The following is a 26,769-nucleotide window of genomic DNA, read 5'->3' on the forward strand; positions in this document are numbered from 1 at the left end:
TTATCACTCTATTTATTTTACTTGTACACATCTATTCTATTTATTTTATTTTGTTAATATATTTTGTTTTGTTCTCTGCCTCCTCCTTCCCACTGTTGGGCAGGGACTGTCCCTATCTGTTGCCAACTTGTACTTCCCAAGCGCTTAGTCCAGTGCTCTGCACACAGTAAGCGCTCAGTAAATACGACTGATTGATTGATTCTAGACTGTGAGTCCACTGTTGGGTAGGGACCGTCTCTATGTGTTGCCAACTTGGACTTCCCAAGCGCTTAGTCCAGTGCTCTGCACACAGTAAGCGCTCAATAAATATGATTGATTGATTGACTGGATGAATGATTTGCTTATAGTCACCCCAGCATTTAATATGGTAGTTGGCATATAGTAAGCGCTTAACAAATACCACGATGGTGATTATTATCATTTTTCTACAAAACCGTTTGGTCCATGTCTCCCCCGCTCCTGAAGACCCTCCGGTGGTTGCCCATCCACCTCCGCATCAAACAGAGACCCCTCATCGGCTTCCAGGCTGTCCATCCCCTGGCCCCCTCCTACCTCCCCTCCCTTCTCTCCTTCCCCAGCCCAGCCCGCACCCTCCGCTCCTCCACCACTAATCTCCTCACCGTTAGGCCTCGCTCTCGCCTGTCCCGCCATCGACCCCCGGCCCACGTCCTTCCCCTGGCCCGGAATGCCCCCAATCCCTCTGCCCCTCCGCCAAGCTAGCTCTCTTCCTCCCTTCAAGGCCGTGCTGAGAGCTCACCTCCTCCAGGAGGCCTTCCCCAACTGAGCCCTCTCCTTCCTCTCCCCCTCCTCCCCCTCTCCATCCCCCCCGTCTTGCCTCCTTCTCTTCCCCACAGCACCTGTATATATGTATATATGTTTGTACATATTTAGTACTCTATTTATTTCACTTGTACATATCTATTCTATTTATTTTATTTTGTTAGCATGTTTGGTTTTGTTCTCTGTCTCCCCCTTTAAGACTGTGAGCCCACTGTTGGGTAGGGACTGTCTCTCTATGTTGCCAACTTGTACTTCCCAAGCGCTTAGTCCAGTGCTCTGCACACAGTAAGCGCTCAATAAATACGACTGATTGATTGATTGATTTAAATGACTCAGTTGCCCTGTGCGCGCCTATCTTACTTGGCTGATCTCATCTACCCCGCCAACAACACTTGGCCCATAACTGTGAGCCCGCTGCTGGGTAGGGACCGTCTCTATATGTCCCCAACTTGTACTTTCCAAGCGCTTAGTACAGTGCTCTGCACACAGTGAGCGCTCAATAAATACGATTGATTGATTGATTGATCCCTCTCCCCTTCCCTCCCCGCTTCACATCCTACAGCCCATCACTCTTCCCACCTTCCAAACCCTCCTAAAATCACATCGCCACGTGGCCAAGTGGGCAGGCTGGAGGTGCGAGGACCTGGGTTCATTCATTCAATCGTTTTTATTGAGCGCTTACTGTGTGCAGAGCACTGTACTAAGCGTTTGGGAATCTAACCCCAGCTCCGCCAACTGCTTTCTGAATATCTATTCTATTTATTTTATTTTGTTAGTATGTTTGGTTTTTGTCTCCCCCTTTTAGACTGTGAGCCCACTGTTGGGTAGGGACCGTCTCTATATGTTGCCAATTTGTGCTTCCCAAGCGCTTGGTACAGTGCTCTGCACACAGTAAGCGCTCAATAAATACGATTGATGATGATGATGATGACTTCGGCCAGTCGCTTCACTTCACTTTAGACTGTGAGCCCACTGTTGGGTAGGGACTGTATATGTTGCCAACTTGTACTTCCCAAGTGCTTAGTACAGTGTTCTGCACACAGTAAGCGCTCAATAAATACGATTGATTGACTGATTCTCTGTGCCTCCGTTTCCTCAGCTGTGAAATGGGGATTAAATCTTACTCTCTCCTATTAGGCTGTGAACCCCTGGTGGGATAGGAACTGGGTCCAATCCTATTAACTTTCGCCTACCGCAGCGCTTAGATCAGTAGTTGATGTGTAGTAAGTGCTTAAAATATACAATGATCATAATAACTGTACTTCCCAACCGCTTAGCACAGCGCTCTGCACCCAGTAGGCGTTCAATAAATACGATTGAGTGAAATGAATAATAATAATGGTTTAGTGGATATAGCGTGGGCCCTTGAAGTCAGAAGGGCCTGAGTTCTAATCCGCGCTCTGCTACTTGTCGGCTGTGTGACCTCGGGCAAGTCGCTTCACTTCCCTGGGCCTCAGTTCCCTCATCTGTCAAATGGGGATGAAGACTGTGAGCCCCATGTGGGGCAGGGGCTGTGTCCAGTGATTAGCTGGGATCCACCCCAGCGCTTAGTACAGTGCCTGCTACACCGCAAGCACTTAACAAATATTATAATAATCAAACAAAAACTTCTCTGTGTTTCAGTTCCCTCATCTATAACTGGGGATTAAAACTGTGAGCCCCATGTGGGACAGGGACTACGTCCAACCCACCTTGCCTGTATCCATCCCAGAGCTTAGTACAGTGCCGAGAACATAGTAAGCACCTAACCGATACCACAAAAATTACAACAGAAGAGAGATGGAAGACACAGTCGCTGCCTCCAACACGTTCACTATTAGTCTTCCCCAACTTGGACTTCCCAAGCGCTTAGAACAGTGCTCTGCACACAGTAAGCGCTCAATAAATACGATTGATTGATTGATTATGAGCTAATTTGTATTCTTGCTTTTGTTACATTCTCCGCAGTGCTTAGTGGGATGCATTGCACCTAGTGGCACTCCATAACTGCCGTTCCTAAGTATTCCCTCGTGAGCGTTAACTGACCGATTTAAATAATAATAATAATTGTGGTATTTAAGTGGCTTCCTTTGTGCCAGGCACTGTACTAAGCGCTGGGGTGGATACAAGCAAATCAGGTTGGATTTGCCCTGTCCCAAGTGGGGCTCGCTGTCTCGATCCCTATTTTACAGATGAGGGAACTGAGGCCCGGAGAAGCGACGTGGCTTGCCCCAAATCACACAGCGGAGCCAGAATTAGAACTCAGGTCCTTCTCACTCCCAGGTCCCTGCTCTTCCCAGCTGCTTCTCACGGACAGCACGGTGGATTATTTATACGCGTGTGTTCAGGAAGACAGTCCCTGGTATTTTCTCATGCTGCCATCTGATTTAAAAATAAAGGAACCCTTTGTTTCCTGCAAGTTTCTGCATTTAAAAATTGGATTTCCGTGGATTTTTTGCTGCTAGATGGCTGGTCTTCAACATTTCAAGGTTAATTTTCCCACTCTCCACCGGCCACTTGAAATCGGTGTTGGAGCCTCAAGGACTGTGGATAAATCATCCCAAAGCCTACAGATGCTTAAGAACTTGGCTTCCCCCAAGTGTCCTTGACTCTTCAAAACCACTTGCCGGCTGTTTTTGTGAAGCGATTCCCAAATTACCCAAATAAGTGGGTGCCCTAGTGCTTACCGCAGAGAGTCCGAGAAAGTATTTAGATGAGATGTACTGGGTGTTTGAAAAAGAAGATTTAAGGAAGGTAGTGGTTCCCACGTTTCTTAATGCGACAAATGCTAGCCGCCTGTTTTCAATCTAACAAAAATGAGGATTTTTGTCCCTGTGATTCAGCACCATAGGAAGGCACACAAATTGCCTGAACAATGATAATAATGATAAAAATGGAATTTATTAAGCACTTGCTATGTGTCAAGCACCGTTCTAAGCACTGAGGTAGATACAAGAGAATCAGGTTGGACAAGGTCCCCGTCCCACATGGGGCTCACAGTCTTCATCCCTATCTTACAGATAAGGGAACTGAGGCCCAGAGAAGTGAGGTAACTTGCCCACTGTCACTCAACAGACACATGGTGGAGTCAGGATTAGAACCCAGGTCCTTCTGATTCCGTGGCCCATGTTCTGTTCACTAGGCTATGCTGCTTTTTGAGGGAGGGAGGGAAGGAAGGGAGGGAGGGAGGGAAGGGAAGGGAAGGGAAGGGAAGGGAAGGGAAGGGAAGGGAAGGGAAGGGAAGGGAAGGGAAAGGAAAGGAAGGGAAAGAAGGGAGGGAGGGAGGGAAGGAAGGAAGGAAGGAAGGAAGGAAGGAAGGAAGGAAGGAAGGAAGGAGGGAAGGAAGGAAGGAAGGAAGGAGGGAGGGAAGGAAGGAAGGAAGGAAGGAAGGAAGGAAGGAAGGAAAGGAGGGAGGGAAGGGAAGGGAAGGGAAGGGAAGGGAAGGGAAGGGAAGGGAAGGGAAGGGAAGGGAAGGAAGGAAAGGAGGGAGAAGGAGGGAGGGAGGAGAGAAGGAGGGAGGGAGGGAAGAAGGGAGGGAGGGAGGGAGGAGGGAAGGAAGGAAGGAAGGAAAGGAGGGAGGGAGGGAGGGGAGGGGAGGGAAGGGAAGGGAAGGGAAGGGAAGGGAAGGAAGGAAAGGAGGGAGAAGGAGGGAGGGAGGAGAGAAGGAGGGAGGGAGGAGGGAAGGAAGGAGGGAGGGAGGAGGGAAGGAGGAAGGAAGGAAGGAAGGAAGGAAGGAAGGAAGGAAGGAAGGAAGGAAGGAAGGAAGGATGGATGGAAGGAAGGAAGGAAGGATGGAAGGAAGGATGGATGGATGGATGGATGGATGGATGGATGGATGGATGGATGGAAGGAAAATTTGGGAAATAAAACACACAAAAGAATGAGAGGGAAAGATTGATGGGACTCCAAGTCACATCACTTCTCAGGCTATCTCTAGCGCCTCTGTAGTTACTTCCATCCTTATCACCTGGCTTTTTGTCCATCCAACAGTTCATGTGGATATTTATGCTGCTTATTATTTTGCTTCAGATTTTTTTATGCCTATCTCCAACCTCCTCGTGGACACAGAATGTGTTTCTTCGTTCTCCTGTATTCTGTACGTGTCAAGCACTGTTCTAAGCACCGGGGTGGATACAACCTTATCAGGGTGGACACAGTCCCTGCCCACATGGGGCTCACAGTCTTAATCCCCGTTTTACAGCTGAGGGAAGTGAGGCCCAGAGAAGCGAAGTGACTTGCCCAAAGTCACACAGCAGATAAGTGGCGGAGCTGGGATTAGAACCCAGGTCCTCCTGGGCCGTTCTGGGCCCTCTTCTATTTTCCATCTCCACCCACTCCCTTGGGGAGCATTCTCATTCATTCAATCGTATTTATGGAGCGCTTACCGTGTGCAGAGCACTGTACTAAGCGCTTGGGAAGTCCAAGTTGGCAACATATAGAGACGGTCCCTACCCAACAGCGGGCTCACAGTCTTTAGCTACCTCCTCTCCACAGAAGGATGACTCCCACACAGATATCACTAGCCCTGACATCTCTCCAATCAATCAATCAACGATATTTACTGAGCACTTACTGTGAACAGACCACTGTACTAAGTGCTTGGGAGAATGCAATGATAATAACTGTGGTATTTGTTAAGCGCTGATTAGGCCCCAGGGACTGTGAGCCCGTTGTTCATTCATTCATTCATTCAATCATATTTATTGAGCGCTTACCGTGTGCAGAGCACTGTACTAAGCGCTTGGGAAGTACAAGTCGGCAACATATAATAATAATGAAGGCGTTTATTAAGTGCTTACTGTGTGCAAAGCACTGTTCTAAGCGCTGGGGAGGTTACAAGGTGATCAGGTTGTCCTAAGGGGGACTCACACCCCGTTTTACAGATCAATCAATCAATCAATCGTATTTATTGAGCGCTTACTGTGTGCAGAGCACTGTACTAAGGGTAGGGACTGTCTCTCTATGTTGCCAACTTGTACTTCCCAAGCGCTTAGTACAGTGCTCTGCACACAGTAAGCGCTCCATAAATACGATCGATTGATTGATTGATTGTACCAAGTGCTTGGGAGAATGCAATAATAATAACTGTGGTATTTGTTAAGCGCTGATTAGGCCCCAGGCACTGTACTAAGCACTGGGGTGGATATGAGCAAATCGGGGTAGACACAACCCGTTGTCCCCTGTGGGGCTCACAGTCTCAATCCCCATTTTACAGATGAGGGGACTGAGGCCCAGAGAAGTGAAGTGACTTGCCCAAAGTCACACAGCTGACAAGTGGCAGAGCCGGGATTTGAACCCGTGACCTCTGACTCCCAAGCCCGGGCTCTATTCATTACACCAAGGTGCTTCCCCAGTAGAGTTGGTAGCTACGTTCCCTGTCCACACAATAAATTTACAGTCCAGATGGAAAGAAAGACATTAACATAAACATATCAATTATAGCAACTATTCAATTATAGTAATTATAGCTTGGGAGCTGGAGGTCAAGGGTTCGAATCCCGGCTCCGCCACTCGTAAGCTGTGTGACCTTGGGTAAGTCACTAAACTTCTCTGTGCCTCAGTGACCTCCTCTGTAAAATGGGGATGAAGACTGTGAGCCCCACGGGGGACAACCTGATCACCTTGTATCCCCCCCAGCGCTTAGAACAGTGCTTGGCACATAGTAAGCGCTTAACAAATGCCGTCATCATTATTCTATATTTTGACCAAGAAAACTCTCCGGATCCACTACCAAAACGATTGCAGGTGGAGGGCGACGCGTCCGTGGCGTCGCTATGGGTCGGAGATTCATTCATTCATTCAATCGTATTTATTGAGCGCTTACTGTGTGCACAGCACTGTACTAAGCGCTTGGGAAGTACAAGGTGGCAACATCTAGAGACGGTCCCTACCCAACAGCGGGCTCACAGTCTAGAAGGGGGAGACGGACAACAAAACAACACATATTAACAAAATAAAATGAATAGAATAGTAACTATGTACAAGTAAAATAAATAGAGTAATAAATCTGTCCAAACATAGATACATGTGCTGTGGGGAGGGGAAGGAGGTAGGGCGGGGGGGGTGGGGGAGAGGACTCAATGGCATAAAACAAGGATTTATATAATTAATAAAGGTAATATAACCTCTCCAAATGACCGCTCTTGTATCTCGCATGTAAGTATCCCAATATCTATTCTATTTATTTTATTTTGTTAGTATGTTTGGTTTTGTTCTCTGTCTCCCCCTTTTAGACTGTGAGCCCACTGTTGGGTAGGGACCGTCTCTAGATGTTGCCAATTTGTACTTCCCAAGCGCTTAGTACAGTGCTCTGCACACAGTAAGCGCTCAATAAATACGATTGATGATGAATAGTGAAAAGAACCCGGGCTTTGGAGTCAGAGGTCATGGGTTCAAATCCCGGCTCCGCCAACTGTCAGCTGTGTGACTTTGGGCAAGTCACTTCACTTCTCTGGGCCTCCGTTCCCTCATCTGGAAAATGGGGGTGAAGGCTGTGAGCCCCCCGCGGGACAACCTGATCACCTGGTACCTCCCCAGCGCTTAGAACAGTGCTTGGCACATAGTAAGAGCTTAATAAATGCCTTTATTATTATTATTACACTCCGGGCAGGCAGTTAGTGAGTTCGGGTAATTATTAAGTACTTAATAAGTGACGAGACTGAGGTAATTGTAATCAATCATCATCATCACCAATCGTATTTATTGAGCGCTTACTATGTGCAGAGCACTGTACTAAGCGCTTGGGAAGTACAAATTGGCAACATACAGAGACAGTCCCTACCCAACAGTGGGCTCACAGTCTAATAGGGGGAGACAAAACCAAACATAGTAACAAAATAAAATAAATAGAATCAATCAATCGTATTTATTGAGTGCTTACTGTGTGCAGAGCACTGGACTAAGCGCTTGGGAAGTACAAGTTGGCAACATATAGAGACGGTCCCTACCCAACAGTTGGCTCACAGTCTAATAGGGGGAGACAAAACCAAACATACTAACAAAATAAAATAAATAGAATCAATCAATCGTATTTATTGAGCGCTTACTGTGTGCAGAGCACTGGACTAAGCGCTTGGGAAGTACAAGTTGGCAGCATATAGAGACGGTCCCTACCCAACAGTGGGCTGTGAGGTAACCAGCGAGTAAAACTCACTTTCTCCCTGGAATAAAATCTCCCGAATGCTAGTGAAAGAGGGCGTTTAGTCCAGTGCTTAGCACAGAGTAAGTCCCCGGAGCCCGAACCCCGTCCCGCCTGGCAGGCGTCCGAGCGGGCACCCGGCCTGGCCGAGGAGAAGGAGCGCTGCTGCTTTCTGAAAATTTTCCCAAATTGATAAGTGAAATTGGGCTCATCCGAGGACACGAATGGGGTCATGGAGAGTTCGTGGAGCAGCGTGGCTCAGTGGAAAGAGCCCGGGCTTTGGAGTCAGAGGTCATGGGTTCAAATCCCGGCTCCGCCAGTCGTCAGCTGTGTGACCCTGGGTAAGTCACTTCACTTCTCTGGGCCTCAGTTCCCTCATCTGGAAAATGGGGATGAATCAATCAATCAATCAATCGTATTTATTGAGCACCTACTGTGGGCAGAGCACTGTACTAAGCGCTTGGGAAGTCCAAGCTGGCAACATATAGAGACAGTCCCTACCCAACAGTGGGCTCACAGTCTAAAAAGATGAAGACTGTGAGCCCCCCGTGGGACAACCCGATCACCTTGTAACCTCCCCAGCGCTTAGAACGGTGCTTTGCACTTAGTAAGCGCTTAATAAATGCCATTATTATTATTATTATTATTATTATTATTACACTCCGGGCAGGCAGTTAGTGAGCTCAGGTAATTACACATTCATTCATTCATTCAATCATATTTATTGAGCGCTTACTGTGTGCAGAGCACTGTACTAAGCGCCTGGGAAGTACAAGTTGGCAACATGTAGAGACGGTCCCTACCCAACAGCGGGCTCACAGTCTAGAAGGGGGAGACAGAGAACAAAACTAAACATTTTAACAAAATGAAATAAGTAGAATAAAAATGTACAAGTAAAATAAATAAATAGAGTAATGGTTAATAGGCTAATAGCCTAATTGGCTTGATTACCATCATTAACATAACTGCCGAACCCATGGTAAGACCCAACAGAAGTATTTTTAAATCCATACCTTTCCCCAAGCCTAACTTATAAATTGACCTGTGTGCAATAATAATAATGATAATAATAATTGTTACCATCATTAACATAACTGCTGAACCCATGGTAAGACTCAACAGAAGTATTTTTAAATCCATACCTTTCCCCAAGCCCAACTTATAAATTGACCTGCGTGTAATAATAATAATGATAATAATAATTGTTACCATCATTAACATAACTGCTGAACCCATGGTAAGACCCAACAGAAGTATTTTTAAATCCACACTTTTCCCCAAGCCCAACTTATAAATTGACCTGCGTGTAATAATAATAATGATAATAACAATTGTGGTATTTGTTCATTCATTCATTCAATCATATTTATTGAGCGCTTACTGTGTACCAGGCACTGTACTAAGCACCGGGGTGGATACAAGCAAATCGGGTGGAACACAGTCCCTGTACCACGTGGGGCTCACGGTCTGCATCCCCACTTTACAGATGAGGGAACTGAGGCACAGTGAAGTGACTTGCCCGGGGTCACACAGCAAACAAGTGGTGGAGCCTGAATTAGAACCCAGGTCCTTCTATATATAAATACATACAAACATATATATACATATATATATGTATATATTTGTTTGTACGTATTTATTTCTCTATTTATTTTACTTGTACATATCTATTCTATTTATTTTATTTTGTTAATATGTTTGGTTTTGTTCTCTGTCTCCCCCTTCTAGACGGTGAGCCCACTGTTATTAAGTACTTAATAAGTGACGAGACTGAGGTAATTGTAAGGTAACCAGTGAGTAAAACTCACTTTCTCCCTGGAATAAAATCTCCCGAACGTATGTAACCTGTATATATGTATATATATTTGTACATATTTATTACTCTATTTATTTTACTTGTACATATCTATTCTATTTCTTTTATTTTGATTAATATGTTTGGTTTTGTTCTCTGTCTCCCCCTTTTAGACTGTGAGCCCACTGTTGGGTAGGGACCGTCTCTCTATGTTGCCGACTTGTACTTCCCAAGCGCTTAGTCCAGTGCTCTGCACACAGTAAGCGCTCAATAAATACGATTGATCGATTGATTGATTGATCCCCACTTTACAGATGAGGGAACTGAGGCACAGTGAAGTGACTTGCCCAGGGTCACACAGCAGACAAGTGATGGAGCCAGAATTAGAACCCAGGACCTTCTATATATAAATACGTACAAACACATATATACATATATATGTATATATACACACACATATTTGCGCATACATATACACATATACGTATATATATATGTGTGTGTTTGTATATATATGTATATATATGTATACACACACACGTGTGTGTATATATATACATATACACACACATATATGTGTATACACACATATATACAAACATATATATACATATATATGCATACATATATAAACACACATATGTATACATGTTTGTATGTATGTATATATGCATATACACACGTGTGTATATGTATGCATATACACACATGTGTGCATATATACATACACACACACACGTGTGTGTGTATATATGCATATATACACGCACGTGTGTATATATACATATACACACATATGTGTGTGTGTATATATGCATATACACACACACATATGTGTGTATATATACATATATATGTGTATATGTGTTTGTATATATGTGTATATATGTATATACATACACACATGTGTGTGTATATATATATGCACACACATATATATGTGTGTATATATATGCATATATACACACATATGTGTGTATATATACATATATGTGTATATGTGTTTGTATATATGTGTATATGTGTATATATATACACACATATATATATGTATATATATGTTTGTGCGTATTTATTACTCTATTTTACTTGTACATATCTATTCTATTTTATTTTGTTAATGTGTTTGCTTTTGTCCTCTGTCTCCCCCTTCTAGACGGTGAGCCCGCTGCTATCAAGTACTTCATAAGTGACGAGACTGAGGTAACTGCAAGGTAACCAGCGCGTAAAAACTCACTTTCTCCCTGGAATAAAAACCTCCCGAACGCGTTTGTCGGACTGACCGGTGATCAGTGGGCAGCCGTGGAAGAGGAGAATGTGAATCTGAGGACAGCAAGTGAGGACGGCCTCCACGGCTTCGTCGGTCAGGTGGACGCAGTGGCCCATGTGGATTTCCTGGGAAGAAGACAAGAAACCCCCGGGGTTTTGGCAAAAGCTCTGCCGGGTGGAAGGAAACACCGATCCGACGTTTAAAAAAGCCAAACAACTGATCACCAAAATTCAGGATGGCCCGGCCGGAGGCCGGGAACCAGCGTGACCCAGTGGAAAGGGCACGGGCCTGAGTTCTAATCCCCGCTCTCCCGCCTTTTTTTTTAAATGGTATTTAATAATAATAGTAATAATAATAATGATGGCATTTGTTAAGCGCTTACTATGTGCAAAGCACTGTTCTAATAGTAATAAGCAAAACAACTCCACCAAAATTCAGGTTGGCCCGGCCGGAGGCCGGAAACCAGCGTGACCCAGTGGAAAGGGCACGGGCCTGAGAATCCCCATTCTCCCGCCTTTTTTAAAAAAATGGTATTTAATAATCATAATAATAATAATAATAATGATGATGATGGCATTTGTTAAGCGCTTACTATGTGCAAAGCACTGTTCTAAGAACAATAAGCAAAACAACTCTTCACCAAAATTCAGGTTGGCCCGGCCGGAGGAACCAGCGTGACCCAGTGGAAAGGGCACGGGCCTGAGTTCTAATTCCTGTTCTCCCGCCTTTGTTTTTTAAATGGTATTTAATAATAATAATAATAATAATAATGATAATAATAACAATAATAATAATAATGGCATTTGTTAAGCACTTACTATGTGCAAAGCACTGTTCTAAGAATAATAAGAACAACAACTCTTCACCAAAATTCAGGTTGGCCCGGCCGGAGGCCGGGAACCAGCGTGACCCAGTGGAAAGGGCACGGGCCTGAGTTCTAATCCCCGTTCTCCTGCCTTTTTTTTTTTAATGGTATTTAATAATCATAATAATAATAATGATGATGGCATTTGTTAAGCGCTTACTATGTGCAAAGCACTGTTCTAATAATAACAAGCAAAACAACTCTTCACCAAAATTCAGGTTGGCCCGGCCGGAGGCCGGAAACCAGCGTGACCCAGTGGAAAGGGCACAGGCCTGAGTTCTAATCCCCGTTCTCCCTCCTTTTTTTGTTTAATGGTATTTAATAATAATAATAATAATAATAATGGCATTTGTTAAGCGCTTACTATGTGCAAAGCACTGTTCTAATAGTAATAAGCAAAACAACTCTTCACCAAAATTCAGGTTGGCCCGGCCGGAGGCCGGGAACCAGCGTGACCCAGTGGAAAGGGCACGGGCCTGAGTTCTAATCCCCATTCTCCCGCCTTTTTTTTTAATGGTATTTAATAATAATAATAATAATGATGATGGCATTTGTTAAGCGCTTACTATGTGCAAAGCACTGTTCTAATAATAATAAGCAAAACAACTCTTCACCAAAATTCAGGTTGGCCCGGCCGGAGGCCGGGAACCAGCGTGACCCAGTGGAAAGGGTACGGGCCTGAGTTCTAATCCCCGTTCTCCCACCTTTTTTTAAAAATGGTATTTAATAATAATAATAATAATAATGATGGCATTTGTTAAGCGCTTACTATGTGCAAAGCATTGTTCTAATAATAATAATAATAATGATGGCATTTATTAAGCACTTTGTGCAAAGCACTGTTCTAATAATAATAATAACAATAATAATAATGATGGCATTTATTAAGCGCTTACTATGTGCAAAGCACGGTTCTAAGCAATGGGGAGGTTACAAGGTGATCAGGTTGTCCCACGTGGGGCTCACAGTCTTCATCCCCATTTTACAGATGAGGTAACTGAGGCCCAGAGAAGTGACGTGACTTGTCCAAAGTCACACAGCTGACAGTTGGCGGAACCGGGATTTGAACCCATGACCTCTGACTCCAAAGCCCGGGCTCTTTCCGCTGAGCCACGCTGCTTCTCTAAGCGCCGTTCTAAGCGCTGGGGGGGGATACAAGATGATCAAGTTGTCCCACGGGGGGCTCACAATCTTAATCCCCATTTTACAGATGAGGGAACTGAGGCTCAGAGAAGTGAAGTGACTTGCCCAAGGTCACACAGCAGACATGTGGCGGAGTCGGGATTCGAACCCATGACCTCTGATTCCAAAGCCCGGGCTCTTCCCACTGAGCCACGCTGCTTCTCTCTTCGTGCCAGGCACAATACTAAGTGCTGGGGTGGATACGAGCGGGGCTCCCCGTCCTAATCCCCACATTTTACAGATGAGGGGGACTGGGGCACAGAGACGTTTGGCGACTTGCCCAAGGTCACACAGCAGACCGGTGGCTGAGCCACGTTTCGAATCCGGGTCCTTCTGATTCCCGGGCCTGTGCTTTATCCACTAGGGCTGGCTGCTCTTTGCCTGCTGTACGATCGATCAATCAATCGTATTTATTGAGCGCTTACTGTGTGCGGAGCACTGTACTAAGCGCTTGGGAAATACAATCAATCAATCGTATTTGTTGAGCGCTTACTGTGTGCAGAGCACTGTACTAAGCGCTTGGGAAGTCCAAGGTGGCAACATAGAGAGACGGTCCCGACCCAACAGTGGGCTCACGGTCTAAAAGAGGGTCTAAAAGGGGATCAATCAATCAGTCATATTTATTTGTTCTCTGTCTCCCCCTTTTCATCATCAATCGTATTTATTGAGCGCCTACGGTGTGCAGAGCACTGTACTAAGCGCTTACTAACCCCTTTTAGACTGTGAGCCCACTGTTGGGTGGGGACTGTCTCTCTATGTTGCCAATTTGTACTCCCCAAGCGCTTAGTACAGTGCTCTGCACACAGTAAGCGCTCCATAAATACGACTGATGACGATGCAGAGCACTGTTCTAAGCGCTTGGGGATAATAATAATAATAATAATGGCATTTATTAAGCGCTTACTATGTGCAGAGCACTGTTCTAAGCACTGGGGAGGTTACTAGGAGATCAGGTTGTCCCACGGGGGGCTCACAGGCTTGATCCCCATTTTACAGATGAGGGAACTGGGGCCCAGAGAAGGGAAGTGACTTGCCCAAAGTCACCCGGCTGACAATTGGCGGAGCCAGGATTCGAACCCATGACCCCCGACTCCAAAGCCCGGGCTCTTTCCACTGAGCCACGCTGGGGATCTGTTCTAAGCGCTGGGGTAGATACGCGTCTTTCTTCCCCCCTTCAAAGCCCTACTGAAGGCTCACCTCCTCCAGGAGGCCTTCCCAGACTACGCCTCCCTTTTCCTCTGCTCCCCCTCCCTTCCGCGTCACCTTGACTCTCCCCCTTTGCTGTTCCCCCCCACAGCACTTGTGTATATACGTCTAAATCTACCAAATAGTACTTTCCCAGCGCTTAGTACAGTGCTCTGCACACAGTGAGCGCTCAATAAATACGATTGATGATGATGATGGTGATGGTGAATGAATCTTCTAGACTGCGAGCCCGTTCGGTGGGCCGGGACTGTCTCTGGTGCCCAACTGGACTTTCCCAGCGCTCAGCACAGTGCTCTGCACAGGGCGCTCAGTACATACGATGGAATGAGTGAATCTTCTAGACTGTGAGCCCACTGGTGGGTAGGGACTGTCTCTCTATGTTGCCAATTTGTACTTCCCAAGCGCTTAGTACAGTGCTCTGCACACAGTAAGCGCTCAATAAATACGATTGATGATGACATATTTATTCTATTTATTTTATTCTGTTAATATGTTTGGTTTCGTTCTCCGTCTAGACTGTGAGCCCACTGTTGGGTAGGGACTGTCTCTACATGTTGCCAAATTGTACTTCCCAGGCGCTTAGTACAGTGCTCTGCACACAGTAAGCGCTCAGTAAATACGTTTGAATGAATGAATGTCCTGCACACAGTAAGCGCTCAATAAATATGAATGAATATCTCTCCCCCTTTTAGACTGTGAGCCCGCTGTTGGGTAGGGACCGTCTCTATATGTTGCCAATTTGTACTTCCCAAGCGCTTAGTACAGTGCTCTGCACACAGTAAGCGCTCAATAAATACGATTGATGATGACATATTTATTCTATTTATTTTATTCTGTTAATATGTTTGGTTTTGTTCTCCGTCTAGACTGTGAGCCCACTGTTGGGTAGGGACCGTCTCTATATGTTGCCGACTTGTACTTCCCAAGCGCTTAGTACAGTGCTCTGCACACAGTCAGCGCTCAATAAATACGTTTGAATGAATGAATGAATGTCCTGCACACAGTAAGCGCTCAATAAATATGAATGAATATCTCTCCCTCTTTTAGACTGTGAGCCCGCTGTTGGGTAGGGACCGTCTCTCTATGTTGCCAATTTGTACTTCCCAAGCGCTTAGTACAGTGCTCTGCACACGGTAAGCACTCAATAAATACGATTGATGATGACATATTTATTCTATTTATTTTATTCTGTTAATATGTTTTGTTTTGTTCTCTGTCCAGACTGTGAGCCCACTGTTGGGTAGGGACTGTCTCTACTTGTTGCCAAATTGTACTTCCCAAGCGCTTAGTACAGTGCTCTGCACACAGTAAGCACTCAATAAATACGTTTGAATGAATGAATGAATGAATGCCCTGCACACAGTAAGCACTCAATAAATATGAATGAATGAATGAATATCTCTCCCCCTTCTAGACTGTGAGCCCACTGTTGGGTAGGGACTGTCTCTATGTGTTGCCGACTTGGACTTCCCAAGCGCTTAGTACAGTGCTCTGCACACAGTAAGCGCTCAATAAATACGACTGATTGGCTAATTGATCTACCGTGGCTCAATGGAAAGAGCCGGGGCTTTGGAGTCAGAGGTCATGGGTTCAAATCCCGGCTCCGCCAACTGTCAGCTGGGTGACTTTGGGCACGTCACTTCACTTCTCTGGGCCTCAGTTCCCTCATCTGTCAAATGGGGATTAAGACTGTGAGCCGCCCGTGGGACAACCTGATCACCTTGTAATAATAATAATAAATGATGGAATTTGTTAAGCGCTTACTATGTGCAGAGCACTGTTCTGTAACCTTCCCAGCGCTTAGAACAGTGCTTTGCACATAGTAAGCGCTTAATAAATGCCAATATTATTATTATTATTTATATTGACACCTGTTTACTTTCTTGATGATCACCTTGTATCCTTCCCAGCGCTTAGAACAGTGCTTGGCACATAGTAAGCGCTTAATAAATGCCAACATTATTATTATTATTATTTATATTGATGCCTGTTTACTTTCTTGATGATCACCTTGTAACCTTCCCAGTGCTTAGAACAGTGCTTGGCACATAGTAAGCGCTTAATAAATGCCAACATTATTATTATTATTATTATTTATATTGACGCCTGTTTACTTTCTTGATGATCACCTTGTAACCTTCCCAGCGCTTAGAACAGTGCTTGGCACATAGTAAGCGCTTAGTAAATGCCAACATTATTATTATTATTATTTATATTGATGCCTGTTTACTTTCTTGATGATCACCCTGTAACCTTCCCAGCGCCTAGAACAGTGCTTGGCACATAGTAAGCGCTTAATAAATGCCAACATTATTATTATTATTATTTATATTGATGCCTGTTTACTTTTTTGAGCCCACTGTTGGGTAGGGACCGTCTCTATATGTTGCCAACTTGTACTTCCCAAGCGCTTAGTCCAGTGCTCTGCACACAGTAAGCGCTCAATAAATACGATTGATTGATATATCTACAATTGTATTTATTATAGAAGTCTATTTCTTTCTATTCATTTATATTGACGCCTGTTTACTTGTTTGGATGTCTTCCTCCCCCCTTCTAGACTGTGAGCCCACTGTGGGCAGGGATTGTCTCTCTTTATTGTCAATTATGCTTCCCAAGCTCTTAGTAGAGTGCTCTGCACACAGTAAGCGCTCAATAAATAGGATTGAATGATCGTATTACTATGTGCAAAGCACTGTTCTAATAATAATAATGGCATTTATTAAGCGCTTACTATGTGCAAAGCACTGTTCTAAGCCCTGGGGAGGTTACAAGGTGATCAGGTTGTCCCTCATGGGGCTCACAACATTAATCCTCATTTTCCATATGAGGTGACTGAGGCCCAGAGAAGTGAAGTGACTTCCCCAAGGTCACACAGCAGACATGTGGCGGCATGGCTCAGTGGAAAGAGCCCGGGCTTTGGAGTCGGAGGTCATGGGTTCGAATCCCGGCTCCGCCACATGTCTGCTGTGTGACCTTGGGCAAGCCACTTCACTTCTCTGAGCCTCAGTTCCCTCATCTGTAAAATGGAGATGAAGACTGTGAGCCCCCCGTGGGACAATCTGATCACCTTGTATCCCCCCAGCGCTTAGAACAGGGCTTTGCACATAGTAAGTGCTTAATAAATGCCATTATTATTATTATTATTATTAGAACAGTGCTTTGCACATAGTAAGCGCTTAACAAATGTCATCATCATCATCATGTGGCAGAGCTATATCCGGGATATAGGATACAGTTCTCGCAGCGGCGAGTAAGGAAAGATTAACTAACTTCATAACCATCTCCTAGTACACGGACAAATACAAAATTCAAACACTTTTCTCAGTGGAAAGAGCCCGGGCTTGGGAGTCAGAGGTCGTGGGTTCTAATCCCGGCTCCGCCACTTGTCAGCTGTGTGGCTTTGGGCGAGTCACTTCACTTCTCTGGGCCTCAGTTCCCTCGTCTGGAAAATGAGGATTAAGACTGTGGGGTGTGGGACAACCTGATCACCTTGTATCCCTCCCAGCGCTTAGAACAGTGCTGGGCACATAGTAAGTGCTTCACACAATGCCATCATTACTATTATTCATTACTTTATAAGAAAATACGTTAGAAAAGATTACCTCCAGCTTCTTTGAACACACTCCGCTAACAAGTGCTATCACACCCCCATCGGTGACCTAGGAAAAATTAAGCAAGACCCCGGATCAGTAGAGGTGATCATTCTTTCTCAGGGAAGCCGGAAAAATCACTCCATTCTCAAAACTTGTACTTCCCAAGCGCTTAGTACAGTGCTCTGCACACAGTAAGCGCTCAATAAATACGACTGAATGAATGAATGAATGTGATCATTCTTTTTCAGGGAACCCGGAAAAATCATTCCATTCTCAAAACTTGTACTTCCCAAGCGCTTAGTACAGTGCTCTGCACACAGTAAGCGCTCAATAAATACGACTGAATGAATGAATGAATGTGATCATTCTTTTTCAGGGAACCCAGAGAAATCACTCCATTCTCAAAACTTGTACTTCCCAAGCGCTTAGTACAGTGCTCTGCACACAGTAAGCGCTCAATAAATATGACTGAATGAGTGAATGTGATCATTCTTTTTCAGGGAACCCGGAAAAATCACTCCATTCTCAAAACTTGTACTTCCCAAGCACTTAGTACAGTGCTCTGCATACAGTAAGCAGTCAATAAATACGACAATGAATGAATGAATGAATGTGATCATTCTTTTTCAGGGAACCCGGAAAAATCACTCCATTCTCAAAACTTGTACTTCCCAAGCGCTTAGTACAGTGCTCTGCACACAGTAAGCGCTCAATAAACACGACTGAATGAATGAATGAATGTGATCATTCTTTTTCGGGGAACCCGGAAAAATCACTCCATTCTCAAAACTTGTACTTCCCAAGCGCTTAGTCCAGTGCTCTGCGCACAGTAAGCGCTCAATAAATACGATTGAATGAATGGATGAATGTGATCATTCTTTTTCAGGGAACCCGGACAAATCACTCCATTCTCAAAATTTGTACTTCCCAAGCGCTTAGTACAGTGCTCTGCATACAGTAAGCAGTCAATAAATACGACAATGAATGAATGGATGAATGTGATCATTCTTTTTCAGGGAACCCGGAAAAATCACTCCATTCTCAAAACTTGTACTTCCCAAGCGCTTAGTACAGTGCTCTGCACACAGTAAGCGCTCAATAAATACGACTGAATGAATGAATGAATGTGATCATTCTTTTTCGGGGAACCCGGAAAAATCACTCCATTCTCAAATCTTGTACTTCCCAAGGGCTTAGTACAGTGCTCTGCACACAGTAAGCGCTCAATAAATACGACTGAATGAATGAATGAATGTGATCATTCTTTTTCAGGGAACCCGGAAAAATCACTCCATTCTCAAAACTTGTACTTCCCAAGCGCTTAGTACAGTGCTCTGCACACAGTAAGCGCTCAATAAATACGACAATGAATGTGATCATTCTTTTTCAGGGAACCCGGAAAAATCACTCCATTCTCAAAACTTGTACTTCCCAAGCGCTTAGTACAGTGCTCTGCACACAGTAAGCGCTCAATAAATACGACTGAATGAATGAATGAATGTGATCATTCTTTTTCGGGGAACCCGGAAAAATCACTCCATTCTCAAATCTTGTACTTCCCAAGCGCTTAGTACAGTGCTCTGCACACAGTAAAGCGCTCAATAAATACGACTGAATGAATGAATGAATGAATGTGATCATTCTTTTTCAGGGAACCCGGAAAACTCACTCCATTCTCAAAACTTGTACTTCCCAAGCGCTTAGTACAGTGCTCTGCACACAGTAAGCGCTCAATAAATACAACAATGAATGAATGTGATCATTCTTTTTCAGGGAACCCGGAAAAATCACTCCATTCTCAAAACTTGTACTTTCCAAGCGCTTAGTACAGTGCTCTGCACACAGTAAGCGCTCAATACGATTGAATGAATGAATGAATGTGATCATTCTTTTTCAGGGAACCCAGCAAAATCACTCCATTCTCAAAACTTGTACTTCCCAAGCGCTTAGTACAGTGTTCTGCACACAGTAAGCGCTCAATAAATACGACTGAATGAATGTGATCATTCCTTTTCAGGAACCCGGAAAAATCACTCCATTCTCAAAACTTGTACTTCCCAAGCGCTTAGTACAGTGCTCTGCACACAGAAAGCGCTCAATAAATACGACTGAATGAATGTGATCATTCCTTTTCAGGGAACCCGGAAAAATCACTCCATTCTCAAAACTTGTACTTTCCAAGCGCTTATTGCAGTGCTCTGCACACAGTAAGCGCTCAATAAATACGACTGAATGAATGAATGAATGAATGAATGTGATCATTCTTTTTCAGGGAACCCGGAAAAATCACTCCATTCTCAAAACTTGTACTTCCCAAGCGCTTAGTCCAGTGCTCTGCACACAGTAAGCGCTCAATAAATACGATTGAATGAATGAATGAATATGTTCTTTTCACGGCCTTGTCGCAGACTAACGCCAATCGATCCATCGCTGTATTTATTGATCGCCTTCCGTGTGTGGAGCACTATACTAAGCGTTTGGGAGAACACAGTACAACAGGATTGGTAGACATGACCCCTGCCCACAGTGAGCAGAGGGGGGAGAGAAGGAGGCGGGGGAGAGGGGGCAGCAGCAGCGTGGCTCAGTGGAAAGAGCCCGGGCTTGGGAGTCAGAGGTCATGGGTTCAAATCCCAGCCCCGCCAGTTGTCAGCTGGGTGACTTTGGGCAAGTCACTTCACTTCTCTGGGCCTCAGTTCCCTCACATGTAAAATGGGGATGAAGACTGTGAGCCCCCCGTGGGACAACCTGATCACCTTGTATCCTCCCCAGCGCTTAGAACAGTGCTTTGCACATAGTAAGCGCTTAACAAATGCCATTATTATTATCCTTCCTCTCCCCCTCCTCCCCCTCCCCATCCCCCCCGCCTTACCTCCTTCCCCTTCCCACAGCACCTGTATATATGTATATACGCTTGTACGTATTTATTACTGTATTTTACTTGTACCTATCTATTCTATTTATTTTATTTTGTTAATATGTTTGATTTTGTTCTCTGTCTCCCCCTTCTAGACTGTGAGCCCGCTGTTGGGTCTCTATATGTTGCCAACTTGGACTTCCCAAGTGCTTAGTACAGTGCTCTGCACACAGTAAGCGCTCAATAAATATCATTGATTGATTCCCAAGTGCCTAGTACAGTGCTCTGCACACAGTAAGCACTCAATAAATACGATTGATTGATGGATTGATTGATTGTCGGGTAGGGACCATCTCTATATGTTGCCAACTTGTACTTCCCAAGCGCTTAGTACACTGCTCTGCACACAGTAAGCGCTCAGTAAATATGATTGATTGATTCCCAAGTGCTTAGTACAGTGCTCTGCACACAGTAAGCGCTCAATAAATATGATTGATTGATTGATTGTTGGGTAGGGACCATCTCTATATGTTGCCAACTTGTACTTCCCAAGCGCTTAGTACAGTGCTCTGCACACAGTAAGGGCTCAATAAATATGATTGATTGATTCCCAAGTGCTTAGTACAGTGCTCTACACACAGTAAGCGCTCAATAAATACGATTGATTGATTCCCAAGTGCTTAGTACAGTGCTCTACACACAGTAAGCGCTCAATAAATACGATTGATTGATTGACTGATTGATTGTTGGGTAGGGACCATCTCTATATGTTGCCAACTTGTACTTCCCAAGCGCTTAGTACACTGCTCTGCACACAGTAAGCACTCAGTAAATATGATTGATTGATTCCCAAGTGCTTAGTACAGTGCTCGGCACACAGTAAGCGCTCAATAAATACGATTGATTGATTGTTGGGTAGGGACCGTCTCTAGATGTTGCCAACTTGTACTTCCCAAGCGCTTAGTACAGTGCTCTGCATACAGTAAGCGCTCAATAAATATGATTGATTCCCAAGTGCTTAGTACAGTGCTCGGCACACAGTAAGCGCTCAATAAATACGATTGATTGATTGTTGGGTAGGGACCGTCTCTAGATGTTGCCAACTTGTACTTCCCAAGCGCTTAGTACAGTGCTCTGCACACAGTAAGCGCTCAATAAATACGATTGAATGAATGAATGATTGAATTATTGTAATTATTCACCCCCATCCTAAGAGATTGCCATAGCAACCAGAGTTTCCTTTAAATGGGAGAAGTTAGGCAACTAACCCACTTACACACACACACACACTAGGTAGAATAATAAGGACTCAACACATGTTCAGTCAATCAATGGTACTTTTTGAGCGCTTACTACGTGCAGAGTACTGTACTCATGGGAGAATCCAATAAAAAAGAGGTGATAGGCATGTTCCCTGCCCACAGTGAGCTTCCAGTCTAGAGTCTACACTCTACAGTCACCCATCACGCCTTGGAGTCAGAAGGACCCGAGTTCTAATCCCGGCTCTGCCACTCACCCGCTGCAATAACAATAACAATCATGGTATTTATGAAGTGCTTACTAAGCACCAGGCACTGTACTAAGCGCTACGGTGGATCCAAGCCAATCGCGTTGGACACAGTCCCTGTCCCACGTGGGGCTCACGGTCTCAATCCCCACTCTACGGATGAGGTCACTGAGGCACGGAGGTGAACTGACCTGCCCAGGGTCACACAGCAGACAGGTGGCGGGGCCACGACCAGAACCCAGGCCTGTGCTCTAACCGCCACACCATGCTGTGTGGCCTTGGGCCAGTAACTTAACTTCTCTGTGCTAAGTTCCCTCCTCTGCAAAAAAGGGGATTCCTTACTTCACTCATTCAGTCATTCATTCAATCGTATTTATTGAGTCCTTACTGTGTGCAGAGCACTGTACTAAACGCTTGGGAAGTACAAATCGGCAATAATAATAATGGCATTTATTAAGCGCTTCCTATGTGCCAAGCACTGTTCTAAGCGCTGGGGAGGTTACAAGGTGATCAGGTTGTCCCACGGCGGGGGGCTCACCATCTTAATCCCCATTTTACAGATGAGGGAACTGAGGCCCGGAGAAGCGAAGTGACTTGCCCCAAGTCACCCAGCTGACAATTGGCAGAGGCGGGATTTGAAACCATGACCTCTGGCTCCGAAGCCCGGGCTCTTTTCCACTGAGCCCCGCTGCTTCTCTACAACATATAGAGACAGTCCCTACCCAACAAAGGGCTCACAGTCTAGAAGGGGGAGACAGACAGCAACACAGAACAAGTAGACTGGTGTCGACTCCAGCGCTTAGAACAGTGCTTTGCACATAGTGAGTGCTTAATAAATTATGATTATTAATTAATATTGTTATATTATTATAATTAATATTATTATTAATTATTATTAATGCCATCGACATAAATAGAATTCTAGATATATACACTTATATACACATCATTATCGATCAATTCCAGCGCTTAGAACAGTGCTTTGCACATAGTGAGCGCTTAACAAATTATTATTATTAATTAATGTTATTGTATTGTTATAATTAATATTATTATTAATTATTATCAATATCATCGACATAAACAGAATTATAGATATATACACTTATATACACATCATTATTGATCAATTCCAGCGCATAGAACAGTGCTTTGCACATAGTGAGTGCTTAATAAATTATTATCATTAATTAATGTTATTATATTATTATAATTAATATTATTATTTATTATTATCAATACCATCGACATAAATAGAATTATAGATATATACACTTATATACACATCATTATTGATCAATTCCAGCGCACAGAACAGTGCTTTGCACATAGTGAGCGCTTAATAAATTATTATTATTAATTAATGTTATTATATTATTATAATCAATATTATTAATAATTATTATTAATACCATCGACATAAATAGAATTATAGATATATACACTTATATACACATCATTATTGATCAATTCCAGCGCTTAGAACAGTGCTTTGCACATAGTGAGCACTTAATAAATTGTTATTATTAATTAATATTATTATATTATTATAATTAATATCATTATTAATTATTATTAATACCATCGACATAAATAGAATTATAGATACACTTATATACACATCATTATTGATCAATTCCAGCACTTAGAACAGTGCTTTGCACATAGTGAGCGCTTAATAAATTATTATTATTATTAATATTATTATATTATTATAATTAATATTATTATTAATTATTATTAATGCCATCGACATAAATAGAATTATAGATATATACACATATCTACACATCATTATTAATCATAATATATATACACATACACATATATACACATCACTAGTAATAATAATAATAATAATGATAATTATGGCATTTATTAGGCGCTTACTATGTGCAATCAATCAATCGTATTCATTGAGCGCTTACTATGTGCAGAGCACTGGACTAAGCGCTTGGGAAGGACAAATTGGCAACACGTAGAGACAGTCCCTACCCAACAGTGGGCTCACAGTCTAGAAGGGGGAGACAGAGAACGGAACCAAACATACCAACAAAATAATAAATAAATAAATAGAATAGGATAGAAATGTACAAGTAAAATAAATAAATAAATAGAGTAATAAATATGTACAACCATATATACATATATACAGGTATATATATACATATATATATACATATATATACATATATATACAACATATATACATATATACAGTGCAAAGCACTGTTCTAAGTGCTGACTAATAAAATCAATAGAATAATTACCATGTACAACTTACCCATTCTCCCTCCTACTTACTGAAGACTGTGAGCCCCAGCTGTGACCTGATTATCTACCCTAGTGCTTGGCACATAGTAAGCACTTAACAATTGCCGCGATTATTAGTTTTTCCAGTCCACCGGGAAGGAAAAATCACCAGATTTTCTCGATCCCACTTGGGCTTCGTTTGACCTCTTCTCTCCATCTCCGGCGCTTGCTGTTGTATTTGGTAATTTCACCTCAGGGGAAGCGGTCACCATCCATTCATTCATTCATTCATTCACTCATTCAATCGTATTTATTGAGCGCTTACTGTGTGCAGAGCACTGTACTAAGCGCTTGGGAAGTACGTCACCAACCCCCGCGCCCTCACATCTTGATTTTATACTACTCCCCGAGTAGCCAAGACCGAGCCCCATAGACAGAACTCTATCAATCAATCAATCAATCGTATTTATTGAGCGCTTACTGTGTGCAGAGCACTGTACTAAGCGCTTGGGAAGTACGTCACCAACCCCCGCGCCCTCACATCTTGATTTTATACTACTCCCCGAGTAGCCAAGACCGAGCCCCATAGACAGAACTCTATCAATCAATCAATCAATCGTATTTATTGAGCGCTTACTGTGTGCAGAGCACTGTACTAAGCGCTTGGGAAGTACGTCACCAACCCCCGGGCCCTCACATCTTGATTTTATACTCCTCCCGAGTAGCCAAGACTGAGCCCCATAGACAGAACTCTATCAATCAATCGATCGTATTTATTGAGCGCTTACTGTGTGCAGAGCACTGTACTAAGCGCTTGGGAAGTACGTCACCAACCCCCGGGCCCTCACATCTTGATTTTATACTCCTCCCCGAGTAGCCAAGACTGAGCCCCATAGACAGAACTCTGGCAATCAATCAATCAGTCGTATTTATTGAGCGCTTACTGTGTGCAGAGCACTGTACTAAGCGCTTGGGAAGTCCAAGTTGGCAACATCTAGGGACGGTCCCTACCCAACAGCAGGCTCACAGTCTAGAAGGGGGAGACAGGCAACAAAACCAAACATATTAACAAAATAAAATAAATACAATAGATATGTACAAGTAAAATAAATAGAGTAATAAATCTGTACAAACATATATACATATATACAGGTGCTGTGGGGAAGGGAAGGAGGTAAGATGGGGGGGATGGAGAGGGCTCACAGTCTAAAAGGGGGAGACAGAGAACAAAACCAAACATATTAACAAAATAATATAAATAGAATATGTACAAGTAAAATAAATAAATAGAGTAATAAATCTGTACAAACATATATACATATATACAGGTGCTGTGGGGAAGGGAAGGAGGTAAGATGTGGGGGTTGGAGAGGGGGACTAAGCAGCCCGGGCGTGGGAACCAAAAGGTCATGGGTTCTAATCCCGGCTCCACCACTTGTCTGCTGTGTGACCCTGGGCAAGTCACTTCACTTCTCTGGGCCTCAGTTCCCTCATCTGGAAAGTGGGGATTAAGACTGTGGGCCCGAGGTGGGACGGGGACTGTGTCCGACCCGATTATCTTGTATAATAATGACGGCATTTGTTAAGCGCTTACTATGTGCAAAGCACTGTTCTAAGCGCTGGGGGGGATACAAGGTGATCAGGTTGTCCCACGGGGGGCTCACAGTCCTAATCCCCATTTTACTGATGAGGTAACTGAGGCTCAGAGAAGTTAGGTGACTTGTCCAAGGTCACACAGCAGACATATGGGGGAGCCGGGATTAGAACCCATGACCTCTGACTCCCAAGGCCGGGCTCTTTCCACTGAGTCACGCTGCTTGCATCTACCATTCATTCATTCATTCAATTGTATTTATTGAGCGCTTACTTTGTGCAGAGCACTGTACTGAGCGCTTGGGAAGTACAAGTTGGCAACATACAGAGACGGTCCCTACCCAACAGCGGTACCACTGAGAAGCAGCGTGGCTCAGTGGGAAAGAGCCCGGGCTTTGAAGTCAGACGTCATGGGTTCAAATCCCAGCTCCGCCACTTGTCAGCTGTGTGACTTGGGGCAAGTCACTTCACTGGGCCTCAGTTACCTCATCTGGAAAATGGGGATTAAGATTGTGAGCCCCCCGTGGGACAGCCTGATCACCTTGTATCCCCCCAGCGCTTAGAGCAGTGCTTTGCACATAGGAAGTGCTTAATAAATGCCATCATTATTATTATTATTATTATTACCCCAGTGCTTAAAACAGTGCCTGACACATAATAATAATAATGGTATTTGTAAAGCGCTTACTTTGTGCAAAGCACTGTTCATTAAACGCTTAACAACTACCATCATTATCCTCTTCCCCGCTCC

At 43.9% G+C, this 26,769-nt stretch overlaps 1 protein-coding gene across 4 annotated transcripts in view; it reads right to left on the minus strand.

Moving 5' to 3' along the window:
* AMN1 (antagonist of mitotic exit network 1 homolog) overlaps window positions 1-26,769 on the minus strand; it is a 110,791-nt gene that overhangs the window by 11,789 nt on the left and 72,233 nt on the right. For all 4 annotated transcript variants that reach the window (XM_038771336.1, XM_038771328.1, XM_038771354.1 and 1 more), the window contains exons 5-6: window positions 17,821-17,877; window positions 10,976-11,087 (exon numbers count right to left, since the gene is read on the minus strand). In XM_038771336.1, coding sequence (XP_038627264.1) covers window positions 10,976-11,087; window positions 17,821-17,877 — 169 coding nt within the window. The remainder of the gene's footprint in view (window positions 1-10,975; window positions 11,088-17,820; window positions 17,878-26,769) is intronic.

The sequence above is a fragment of the Tachyglossus aculeatus genome, chromosome 2 (genome assembly GCF_015852505.1).
Source record: "Tachyglossus aculeatus isolate mTacAcu1 chromosome 2, mTacAcu1.pri, whole genome shotgun sequence".
NCBI classification, from domain to species: Eukaryota; Metazoa; Chordata; class Mammalia; order Monotremata; family Tachyglossidae; genus Tachyglossus; species Tachyglossus aculeatus.